The sequence below is a fragment of the Mus caroli genome, chromosome 6 (assembly GCF_900094665.2).
Source record: "Mus caroli chromosome 6, CAROLI_EIJ_v1.1, whole genome shotgun sequence".
Lineage (NCBI taxonomy): Eukaryota > Metazoa > Chordata > Mammalia > Rodentia > Muridae > Mus > Mus caroli.
This window is the reverse complement of record NC_034575.1, coordinates 46,669,106-46,681,650: the sequence shown is the minus strand read 5'-3', so window position 1 is coordinate 46,681,650 and position 12,545 is coordinate 46,669,106. Positions and strand designations below refer to the sequence as shown.

At 46.6% G+C, this 12,545-nt stretch overlaps 1 protein-coding gene across 1 annotated transcript; it reads left to right on the top strand.

Annotated features, from left to right (window-relative positions):
• Positions 1-6,430: 6,430 nt before the first annotated feature.
• Positions 6,431-8,440, top strand: Hoxa4 (homeobox A4). The gene is made up of 2 exons (XM_021164668.2): positions 6,431-6,950; positions 7,441-8,440. Exons 1-2 carry the CDS (start codon positions 6,440-6,442, stop codon positions 7,785-7,787), a joined length of 858 nt encoding a protein of 285 aa, XP_021020327.1. The 5' UTR covers positions 6,431-6,439; the 3' UTR covers positions 7,788-8,440.
• Positions 8,441-12,545: the final 4,105 nt, after the last annotated feature.

The window sequence follows — 12,545 nt, the reverse complement described above, 5'->3', positions numbered from 1 at the left end:
GAGAGAGAGAGAGAGAGAGAGAGAGAGAGAGAGAGAGAGAGAGTTTTCTAGCAGAAACAGTTGTGTTCATTTGCTGAGATTTGGATAATGTTACATCCAAACAACTACAGTACAGAAGACTGGAGTTAGAGATGAAGACAACTCTCTCAGCTTCCAAGAGGCCCTTAGTATCTCCCCTTCTCTGGCTGGGTCTACCCGTGGCTTACTCGCCATAAAAAAAAAAAAAGCAGAGGCTCTTAAGCTGCAGCCCTTTGGCTTCTAAGGGGGAAATTTTCTTCTAGTCAGTGACATCAGTATAAACAGGATGCCAAGGCAGGAGTGCCGGGTTCAGCTCAGGCTGAACCAAACAGGGGAGGGAGCCCACAGTCCTAGGCTCCAGAACTGGAAGGGAAGCAGCCCAGATTTGTTTTGTTCCGGTGTTTTCTGAAAAAGAATTTTGTCTTTCTCTGTCAGATCCCTTTCTCACAAACATAATATTTGTTATGAAGGTTACTGGGTAATTATTGCGATTTTGTGAAGCAGCCTTTGCTGGAGGTGAAGTCTGTCATCGCCTAACAAATGGCGTCCATGCAGTTCACTGCCGGGTTAAGTAAATTCAGAGAAGATAAATCTGCACACCCTAGGAATCGCCAGCAGAGCACGCTTTAGTACAAGTTCACAGTCAACTGGCCTGCCTGGGCCAAGTCTCCCAACAATTAAGGCTGCGGCTTTATTTTTAAATAAAACAAAATCCTCCCCATCCGCTCTGACCGATTTCTCTCCTCCCCTTCTTTTCTTACACTTTTGTTTTCAAAAGATTCTCCAGTTCTCCCCTAAATTGTTCTTGTTAGTGGAATCACAGGTGATTCCAAATGGATCTAGCTCCTAAATTTTGACTTAAAAAAAGAAGCAGGAGGCTGGTTTGACAGGGAACATGGTCACAAATACACAAAAAAAAAAATACACTCCATCCTCTATTCCATCAGGCGGTGGTGGGAGGACTGCCTAAGATCCAGAGCACTCCTTCCCCCTGTAGCTCAGTGCTGTGTATCTTTGTGGTTAGCGTGTTACAACTGCAGGTCAAAAAGTTGAGGGTCAAAAGTTTACATTGTGCAGCACTCTTAGTCATCTGCCCAGACAGAGTTTGATGTCAATTTCGAGCTGCGATCTTGACTATCACCACAAAAGATAAAATGGCTCGGAGTGACGCGTGTATCACGGTGTGGACTCCAGGTGAACCCTGGTGGTTGAATGACCTCAATTACAGAGGAAAGGATAGAAAATTCCTCTTTTCAGGAGTAATACAAGCTGTATTTCATATTGAATTATCCCTTCCATTCTGGGGGAATAGCAGCAGGTAAATAGGCATAGATTATCAAAACACCAAAACCTTAAATGCCAAAGAACCAAGAATGGCTTGTGGGTTTGTCATCAAATAGATATGCTTAAAATTCATCAGAGGACCATTAAAACCCAAGTATCAAGTTTCCAATGTTTCATTATGCCCCCTTTATATGACAAAAAGGAGAGATTCTGATTGGTCAGGGCGCTTCGGTTTTATGTTGTAATACATATAATAATCTCCAAAGTGTGGGAGAAAAGGGCAGATTATCTTGCAAAGTGTATTCTTGGCAATTTCCAGGCATAGAGTCTGATCCTGCTCCCTAACTGCAATTCACCAAATGCCAAGATTGTCAGAGCAGAGACGTGGAAGCCCTAAGGATAGGGGTAGGATTCCTAAAGCCCCCCCCCACCAGTAAGCTCATGCTCGTTAGTGCCACTACGTTCATGCTGCTCAAGTTTTTCTGTTATAGTTATTATTAAACCACCGTGGGATGTAAGAGGACTGCTACAATCTGCATGGCACAGACATGGGCAGGGAGCTGCTGCTTTCCTGCATGCTATGCCGCGTTGTAAAACCACCGGGCTTCTGTGCTCCAGAAGAGTCTTCTAAATAATCGGGTGTGGAACAGGGTGGGGGTGGGGACGAGGGCGACTCAGGGTGGGAAGGCAGGCTAGGGAGGAGCTGGGAGGGTGGGAGAGAGAAGGAGCACTGTATTCAAGAAGCAGACGGGGAATCATGCCTCATTTGTCTGTTGCAAATGAAGTGTTAACCAATATTTTATTTTTCATACATCTAGATTAGCTTTAAGTGTCTGGGTTGGACTCTATTTCCTAGGGAACATATTTTCCTTTCCTATATATTGACCTTCAAATGATCAAGGTAGGAAAACAATGGTGACAAAGATAAAATATTTTTCTCTTCTTAATTTTGGGAATAACTTAAGGGCTCAGAATGTCAACCTTGCAGGGATGTTTAAGACAACCCCACACATTCGGGCTGATTAGATTTAATGGTACCAAGTGTATATTCAGTGGTAAAGTAAATATTTCTCAAATGCTACCTTCATGGAAGCAAGTAACCAGAGCATGTCTACTGTGCAGTAGGTAAGTTTTTACTCTGGCCGGGAGCTTGGAGCCAAATAGGTTTTGCCAGATGAAATGGAAAGAGCTGTGGTCACTGGAGTTATAGCAGTAAGCACACCACATCTGGTCTTCTCTTGAAATGCAAAGAATGGAACCCAGCCCCCAAATCACTCACCCAGAAATTATGACTCTTCCATGGAATTTTTCATTGTACTTTTGGTTAAAGCCATGTGACATCCATCCTCAAGAAATGCTTTAGCATCAATATTCAAAAAGCAACCTTTTAGCTAGTTTAGTGACAAAAGATACCTGTGGAAGTCACTGCTTTGAGAGTGCTTATCTCTTTAGAGGACTTTGCTCTTTAGATAATATAGATAATCCTGGGTAAAACTCATGTATAATTCTAAAATGAATATTAGTCCTATGTCTGGTCTTTACTGTTATTTTAAACCATCACCAGGAAATTGCACCCAAAACAAATTAATTGGTAAAAAATTTGGTCTGGTCAAGTGTTGTTTTTCCGTAACCTGGTGTAAGTGGGAGGAAGCCCTTACATGCCACTACCAGGCTGTTTAAAATCCTGCCATTTCCCAATTCAGTCTAGTGAAGTGTTTGAGATAGAGGACAGCCTGGAGGCCCTCATGCTAAAGAACAAAGGACAAATACAGTCAATACATCCCATAATGCTTACATTTCCTTTGCCTTTTCCCCTTGGTTTTTCCTGGGAAGGACTGACCTGGGCAAAGCACCCAGCTCTCTAAAAGACACTGTATAGACCTTTTAGAAGCGCAAAGTCCAAGGCCGAGGTGAACTTCAGGTCAGCGCGTCTAACAAATATGAAAATGTCGGCTGGTGAGGGCGCGCCTGTGACTTAACAAAGACTGTCAATGTGTAAGATTAATAAGAAACAAAATGCACACGGTGTCACTGTTCGGTCACTTTGAAACTTGGGACAGGGTTGCATTCAAGTGGGAAGGCTGTTCCAAATATATTCAAAATGATTCAAATCAGATTCAAACCAGGCTGCAAACACTGGGTCCTTCTTGCCCTCCCTCTCCCTCAGACTCCCTTGATTCCATCTGGGATGCAAGGACGTGATGAAAAGTTATTTCACTTAATGGGGTTTTAAGATAGCGATTTGGGGAATATATGCTATCCCTGCACATGGAAAGGAACAATTGTGCTTACCAGTTTCCCAAGGAAAAAATAGTGCTTCAACCCCGCTTGGGACTAGAGCCAGTTGGTGTGCGAAGATTAGCAGGCTCCCCCTCTGCTCCATTTCAGGGCATCCCATCCTTTCCCCAGGCAAGATGCTGCTGTGGTAAACTTTGGCTTGTTTTCCTAATTGAATTACTTTCTTTCTACCTTTCGTTTGGTGTCTTGGATCTTACGTTGAAGGCATGAGATGCTTCTTAAATTTTACTGTTTTTCAAATGATTATTTGATTCCATGGGATTTTTGCTATGGCTTTTGCTTGCAAAGGGAGGCTGTGGAAGGTTCAGGAAAGGTAGTGGGATTGTTTATTACAGCCATAAATCTTGCAGTAAAATGTCAAAATGTCGGTGTGTGAGATAACACTTGGTGGTCCTGGCTCCATTTGTGTTTATGATAGAAGCTCAAAGACATGTTACAGGCCTTGGGGGATTCTGTGTAAGCCCATTTTCCTTAAGTAATAGAACCTCAGGAAACAGAGTTAAGTCCTCTAGCTTAACCATATACAAAACAGTGCCAGTGTCTCCTTAATACTTAAACGTAGAAACTCTGTAGACCATTCTGAGGCTAAACAACATGGACTTTTGTGTTTTAGAGTCTGTAAATAATATTAAACAGACATGATTAGGACTCCTCCGGTGCTCAAGGTTGGTGACACCAGAAACAGACTAGATTTCCTCAAGCTTTTCATCCAACCTGTACACAGGCAGATATGTAGTACATGTGTATTTGTATGGTCTATATGTGTGCTACTAATGTTAGAAATGTCTAATGTCTGATTTGTGTACCTATTTTCTTGCTAGAGAGAGATATCAGTTTAAAGTAGCCACATCAGGCTAGATTTCCTTCCTCCAGTCTAGAGAAGATATCTAAAGATTAGAATCTTTGTTGATTTCCATCTATGGCTCAGATTTCATTAAAAAAAAAATCATAGTGCTTCCTGTCAGTGGACAGCACTCTTTACCAGCACAGGCACCCAGTGTGGAAAATCTCTTTGTACTACTTCAGGACGATTTCAATAAGAAACTAACATGATCCTTTTTTTAACCTCTTTCCCTAAATTACTTTAAAGATTAGTCTCGATAATAGTCTTCATGTGTCTAAGCATTAAATGACTATCTATCAAATAGGATATATCCCAGTATTTAGTAGCTCAAGTGAGTAACAGATATGAATGAAGATAGAACGGACATTCTCTCTGAAGTGTCTCTAGGCTTGGGTTATAACTTTCCTGGTCTGCGTTTGAGACTCAGTTGTGAGAAGGTGGTTGTTCTGTCCTGCTCTCTGAAAAGTCAGCAAGGTGCACCAACTGAAACGGCTTTGCATGCCCACAGGAGAGTTATTATTTTTTTAGAATGGCGACGATAGTTTGCACTGCTTTACCATCCTGCAAAGGATCTAGGCGTGTCTGCTATTCCGAAGAAAGAAAGAGCACAAATCCAGGTACGAGTGAGGCATCAGTATTTACTTCAAAGATCAACATTAGGTGGAATTAATAAGTAATTTATTTGTTAATAATGGCATAATTAGTTTACCCATCAAATTTCAATTACCAAATGGCAGGCAACAGTCCCTTTTCCCTCCTTTCCAGAGCTACTGATATCTATCGTTAAAATGCTAATTTTTCAGCAATTCAGAAATCGCGGGCTGGCCTGTAAATATAGCCCTTGCTTTAGATCCTGCATGAGGAAACACCATCCAAAAGGAGAAGGGAGGGAAAAGTTAGAAAAGACCGATTGACAATCAGACCAGGCAGGGTCTTATTGTATCTCAAACTTGGTTTTGTTTGGTGGTTATTCTGAAACGCGAAGTTACTGGATTCGAAGCCGGGTTTTGTGCAGGCGTCGTCGTCTCTATTCCCACTCTAGGGTGGAGGTCTCACAATAGCGCCTAATAAAGGAGGCACATTTAATTCTCCTCAGCACCTCCATCAACTGCAATATAGGAAGGTTCCAAATCTTTAAATGAAAAAATGATGTACAAATTCTGCGTCTGAAAAAAAAGAAAAAAGAAAAAAAATAAGTATCCACGAGGCTTTGGTGGATCGCCCTCGCTTGCTATACTTCCTTGACCCGCTTGTTCAGCGGCCCTTCCACCCATCCTCCCTGTGCAGCTCCAGCCCTGGCTTCACAAAGCAGGGACTCCCTAACAGCCGGGTGGATGTGCAGGGCGTGGGCAAAGAATCAAAGGGCGAGAAAAATGGGTCTGTAGGCCTCCTTCGTTTTATTCCAGAGCTAGGATAAAAAGCCAGGGTCTGCCTCTTGGTTCCAGTGCCCTTCCCTCTCCTGGAGGGCCTCGAACCCTCGGAGGACCACCCGAAGCCTGGTTGGACTGGAGGTCGGCGCTGAGTCGTGGCGACCAGCTGCCCAGAGGCCTAGGACAGACGTGGGCAGGAACAGGGCTCGAAAGGACCCACAGTCTAACAGGCCCCCAACTTCTCAGCCGGAATCCAAGTTGGGGGGCCGAGGAACCCAAGCTCCCTTCTCCCGCCCTGATGGCTAGCAGCATCCATCACGCATCCCCCGCGCGTTTCCTGATCCGGGTCCGCGCGCGCGGATTACCCATTGGCCCGATCGCAGCACGTGGGGCGCGGGGGCGGGGCGCGCAGGGCCACGGGGAGCGCGCGCGGGCGGGGGAGGAGCGGCGCGGACTTCGCCGGCGACGGCGGGAGGGGGAGGGGCAGGCGTTTGACAGCGGGGGGAGGGGCGGGGGCCGGGAACGGGGGGGGGGATGGGAAGCGCGGCGAGAGGGGGAGGGGCCTCGGCGAGCGCAGAAAAACGACACCGCGAGAAAAATTAGTATTTTTGCACTTCACAAATTAATGACCATGAGCTCCTTTTTGATAAACTCCAACTACATCGAGCCCAAGTTCCCTCCCTTCGAGGAGTTCGCCCCGCACGGTGGCCCGGGCGGTGGGGACGGCGCCGTGGGCGGGGGTCCCGGCTACCCGCGGCCCCAGAGCGCCCCGCACCTGCCGGCCCCGAACCCGCACGCGGCCCGCCAGCCCCCCGCCTACTACGCGCCGCGGGCGCGCGAGCCCAGCTACCCCGGGGGCCTGTACCCCGCGCCCGCCGCCGCTTGTCCCTACGCCTGCCGCGGGGCCAGCCCCGCGCGACCCGAGCAGTCCCCGGCCCCCGGCGCGCACCCCAGCCCGGCCCCTGCGCCCCCTGCGCCCCCTCGGCACTGCGCTCCCGGCCCCACCACCCCGGCTGTCGCTACGGGGGGCAGCGCCCCCGCGTGCCCGCTGCTGCTGGCGGACCAGGGCCCGGCGGGCCCGAAGGGCAAGGAGCCGGTGGTGTACCCCTGGATGAAGAAGATCCACGTGAGCGCCGGTATGTGGCGCCGCCGGGAGGGCAGCGGGCGTGGGGGCGCGGGGCAGGACGCGGGAGGGGACCCCCATCTGGCCAGCGCTTTGGCTGTGGGTGTGTGCGCGCCGCCCGCAGCCTGGTCCTAACGTGAGAACCCTTTTGTACCCAGGGTCCCTTTATCCTGAGATTTACGAGACGCCAAACTGTTAGGGCAGTAATTATAGCCCCCATAAATTTAATTGCCCTGGCAGAGGCTCCCGGCCATGTGTCTTTGAAGCTTTTCTTCAGCCCCAAAGCCCAGCACCATTCTTTATGGCTCTCGGGTGTTTCCCGTTGTCAATAGCCTGTGAAACATTTTCTTTGCCGTTTTTATGTATCTTGTGTGAACTTGGTGTCAGGTTATTATATAATGATGATGTCCGATTGCTCTTCCCCACCCTATCTCCTCTCTCCTCCTCTCCTTCTCTTCTACTTCTTCCTCTTTGGCCTTCTCTTTCGGGGTTCTGGCGTTCAGTCAACTCCAGTTATAACGGAGGCGAACCTAAGCGCTCTCGAACCGCCTATACCCGGCAGCAAGTCTTGGAGCTGGAGAAGGAATTCCACTTTAACCGCTACCTGACCCGGCGCCGCCGCATCGAGATCGCCCACACGCTCTGCTTGTCGGAGCGCCAGGTCAAGATCTGGTTTCAGAACCGGAGAATGAAGTGGAAGAAAGACCACAAACTTCCCAACACCAAGATGCGATCTTCGAACACTGCCTCGGCCCCTGCCGGCCCGCCTGGGAAAGCACAAACTCATAGCCCACACCCCCATCCCCACCCTCTCCCTGGTGCTTCCACACCCATTCCCTCTTCCATATAATCTAGAGACCTGGATCAGTTTCTCTCACTTACGTGCCCTACTCATCTCCTGCTCCTGTCCTCTCTGCTCTTCCCTAAGTAAACCCGAGACACCAAAACAAAATCCAACTTGCTGGAAACCATAACCAAAAAGAAGACATTATCCCTGGTTGGTGTGACCCCTCCAAGAGGATGTCTGTCCTCGTTACTGCTTAGTGGAACAACCTGCTGACCTGGACAACTTTGCCAGGGTTGGACACCTGTAAGAAAGCACTGGCCATCGACTACCTTTGAGTCAGCCAGACAGCACGTGCTGACTGGGGACATGTACTTGTATGCAGAAGAAGCAGGCCTGTTCCCAGCTTCCCAGCTTTCTAACCTTCCTTCCTCTTCTGCGTTAAGGCAGCTCACATGAGCTTTACTGAGTAGACTTGGTGGACCTCACCAGATTATTTAATTTTCCAAGTGTGTAGACCTTGATGGTAGGTGTGGCATGTAGTTTCCCCTCCTTACATTTATTTAAGATACTGTTAGAGAGATATTGTTGTCTTATACTGGGGCACAGTGTTGGGGAGAGGGAAATGCATTTTGACTCACTTGCAACTGTACAGAGCAATATGGTTGTATAAAGAGGAATGTGCTAAGAATAAACTTCAGTTTATAAGACATTAAAAACCTAAGAGACAGATTTGTGTGTGCTTTAAGCTTAAAAGCCAAACCAAATCAAACTACCCCAAGCCTCCTCTTGGTTGAGATACTTGACCTAGTGCGCAGAAGCCTTGTAGACAGGGTGAGCTGGGGTCACATTCTAAGCACACTCACAATGTGTGTGTGTGTGTGTTTAACTTGATCTGAATTCTTGCCAAGCTTGACCCACTGTGGAAGTGTTCCAAAAAGCGGGAAGGCTCTTGAGCCCTGAGAGGGCTCCTCTTCTTCCCAAACTTGGCCAGGCTTTCAGGCTTCAAGTCTCTGTAAGGCATAGAACCCCATGTGTGTCCCTGCAGTGAAAGGTGAGACCTTGCAGAGCAGAGGCCTGGAGCTTCTGCAGCTGTTCTGTAGGCTGAACTCTGAACACACTTGGAAACAGGCATTCCCTTGGCATTTGCTGCACCTTCACACTTCATCTGCCTGTTTCCCTGGAGATAAAAAATAGTTTATGCAAAGGGTTACGATGGCCTTTTGGTTTTTGGCTGGTCTTAAGGTCTTCGCACCGAGCACAGCTTGGGAATTTTTTGTTTGCTTCTCTGAGAAGAGCTTTTAGAGTAAAGTGAACTTTCCCACCACACTCTCCAAAGCACCCTAGGAGGAAATCAGAAGTGTAATGATACCCTAAAATGCACCCTACGCAAGGTAGGTCTGGAAGAATTCACTGCTGGAAGGAAGCCAGACTAACCTGGGCTACTTTCCTCAAATGCTCTGTGGTGTTACTGTGCACTCCCAGAGAGCCAGATCTTTGAAAACATGAAAACTCATCTCTCAATCTCTGTAACTCTAGTATTTGTGCAATGGTTGAAATTTGATGTTCAGGCATAACACACACACACACACAAGTACAGAATATGTACCTGGCCTTGAAACAGAGCAGTTTGGGGGATTTTATAGGAGAGAGAGAGAGAGAGAGAGAGAGAGAGAGAGAGAGAGAGAGAATGTTTACCTCTGTAATGTTAGATGAGATTTAAAACCATTTTCATTAGTGGGACAAGCTCAGCCACCCATGCTACAGACCAGGAAAAATTTTCTCTACCCATAGATAATCCAGTTTTTAGAAAGAAGCAATGGGCTCTAGTCTCTGAGAGGCCAAGAAAATTCATGGGGAAAGGAGTACACACACCCCTTCCCAAGTCAGGAAGGGCCAGGCATAAAGTATGCTTTGTAAGGTGTGAACAGGAGCTAAGCATTTCTGGAGGCAATGTAGCTGCTGCTACAACTTATTAGCCTCCCCCCACACTACATGCACTTGTAAAGCAAAATTAAATCACACTGAAAATAGCAATTTCCTCGGGAGTCATTAATCACCTCATACAATAAATACTTCTTTGTAATTCAACAGCAATTCTGAAAGGCATTCTCTGGGAAAAGTCTTTGGAGGAGGGGGGGGGATAATGTAAATAATGCTTTCTCTCAGGCAAATAGGCAGCATTTTGGATATATATGTGTGTGTGTGTGTGTGTGTGTGTTTGTGTGTGTGTGTGTGTGTGTGTGTGTATCACTCAGTGGAAATTGAGTATCAAGCCACAAAACCTCAATATTTTTTCAACTCAGATTTTCATCACATAAGGTAAATTCTTATATTTCTCCTCAGTGGGGAAGGATAGATCCGAAAGAGTCACTGGAGATCATGATAGGTAGGACATCTTTCATTTGTGCATTCAGAAAAGGAAGTACGAGTCAAAACAGCTTTTTTTTTTTTCTGCTGATTTGGGATAAAGTAGCATTTTTTTTTTGTATTGACAATTGATAGTATTGGTGTTTTGTAAAACCAGGATTACTGAAAATGCTACAAATGATCTCTTCATGGTAGTTATTCTATTTGTGATTTAGCCTTTAAGGGAGCTTGCTGTAACAGCTTAGAAAATCTCACTGTGCATCCCTAAAATCATTCATTGTCTGCCCTTTGTCAGGCTAACCATAAGAGTTCATCGAGAGGACAAATTTTCTATCTCATTAATTGTTTTTTTTTAAAGCAAACCTACTAGTCCTTCAAACCCTTGACCTTTAAAGACAGTATTTTGAGTAAGCTGTACCGTTCTCTTACCAAAACGACCCCTGCGCGGATGCTCTTCTGTTCTTTCCCCTCCCCCCTTGGTACACACTTATCCGATTTAGTCACAGAGCCAAGCTGTGCATGACTGGAGAGAAAAGTTTTGTCAACATCTGAAATCAACCTAAATCGGATAAGAGACACTTTAATGGTCACAGTTTGAATTAAGTACTTAACACTCTCCCCCTTGAAGAAAAATGTCAGTTTGCAGGCGTTCTTGCTAGTTTTGCTGAAATCTATGATATACCTGGTGTTTTATTACAGCAGGAATTCATCTGTGACAGGCATAGTGGAGTACTTAATACCCAGGATGGAGCTCATGGGAAGATTACTCAGATACATGGGTGGGCCCGTTCACACCGACTCTGCCTTTATACCAGCAATCCCAGGGTGCCCTGGTCCCTCTCCTTCTTCCCCTTCTCCTACATCTCCTGGGCACCTCTGTTCCCCTAAGCTCTCACACTGTGCCACTGTCCCCTGCTGCTTTCCCTCCAGCAGTTCCAGCAGAGAAACAGATCAGCAACAGCAGCAGCCCTTTAGAGTGGAAGGAGACATCTCAAAGAATAAATGTAGCCAAAAACAACTTCCAGCTTCCCATCCCTGTGAGTGGGTTCTGTAGAAGCAAAGGCCTTCACTATCATTCTATTGATGTCTGCTTATATAAATGCACACACACACACACACACCTGCAAGGAAGAACTCAGGCTCAGCCTTTCCCAGTGGCTGTTTGTTTCTGGTATCCCCTTTCCTATATTATACACCGAATCAATTAAAACCAAACAAAACTGCTTTGCACCACAAAGAGGATGGTAGGTGCCCAGTCAGTGGTGGCGCACACCTTTAATCCCATTATTTGACAGGCAGAGGCAGGTAGATCTTTGAGCTCGAGGCCAGCCTGGTCTATAGAACAAGTTCCAGGACAGCCAGGGTGACATGGAGAAACCCCTGTTTTGAAAAAACAAACACAAAGAAGCAAACAACAACAACAATAAAGAGGGTGGTATGAAAAATCAGAGGAGGGCAAGGAGGAAGACATGGGGTAGTACTAGGAGGTGTCAGGAAACCTTCTAGCCTGTAGCTTCTACCTTGGAACTTCTAATCTGAAGGGGACCTTAAGTGTTCAAATTGAAAGGAGTCCATTTTGCTTCAAGTGTCTCAGTTCACAAGCAAGGACACTGAAGCAGTTGAATGGCTCTTAAAGTTCCCCCCATGATGTGAGCATGTAGGGCGTAAAGCCTTGCCATCACTCTGAATGAACAGAAGTGCATAGGCATCTTCCTGCTGAAGGAGTTATTATTCTGTTTCCGTTGGTGATAAACAAGAATAGAAGGCTGGGCATATAGATATCTAGGCTTTTGCTGATGTGTAGGGCCACACAGGTGCGTGTATAGTCTGAAAGAAGAATGCATATATCACTAAGGCTGCCTTGTGAGAATATGTAACTAACTCTCCCATCCCCCTAGTCTTGGCATTCAAGCAGGTGGCTTGACCCCTGGGTTCAGGTGAGGGATGTCTGGTACTTTGCCGGGCTAGTAGCATGACTAATTCTGCTGTGCTCAACCTAGCGCTTCCATGCTGTTCCCTTTTAGGGAAAGGGTGGTTGTGTTCTAGAGGCCTGAGGGGCGGGGAGGGGGGGGAAGCCAAGTATGGGCTTTGGTTGCAACTGACAAAGGTGTAGCGCCTGTCAGAATAGAGGGAGATATTGAAATTGTGATCTTTTGTGGTCATGTGACTCGTTAAATAATTAATGCAGATCATCAGGAGTGGATCTGAGTCGTCAGGCCCGCACTTCTAGGAATGAATCTCTCAGTAGTGAGACTCCAACTTCCTATTTGATTTTTAAATACACACACCTTCAGATTTATCTCCAAAAGCGTTTAACTCCTTCAGGCAAGAGCCCTTCCACGTGGAGAACAGAGCTATCTGGCGATCACCGGGTCAAAGGCTTTCTTGCAAGGCTGCTGGGAGTCCAGGGAGGCTCTGTGTCCAGGGAAATGTGAGTTCCGGCTCAGACTTTTT

Excerpts from the sequence above, each read along its gene's own strand:
- Hoxa4 (XM_021164668.2), top strand. The coding sequence starts at position 6,440 with ATGACCATGAGCTCCTTTTTGATAAACTCCAACTACATCGAGCCCAAG. Across the intron at positions 6,951-7,440 it reads GAAGATCCACGTGAGCGCCG|TCAACTCCAGTTATAACGGA; the intron begins GTATGTGGCGCC and ends TCTGGCGTTCAG.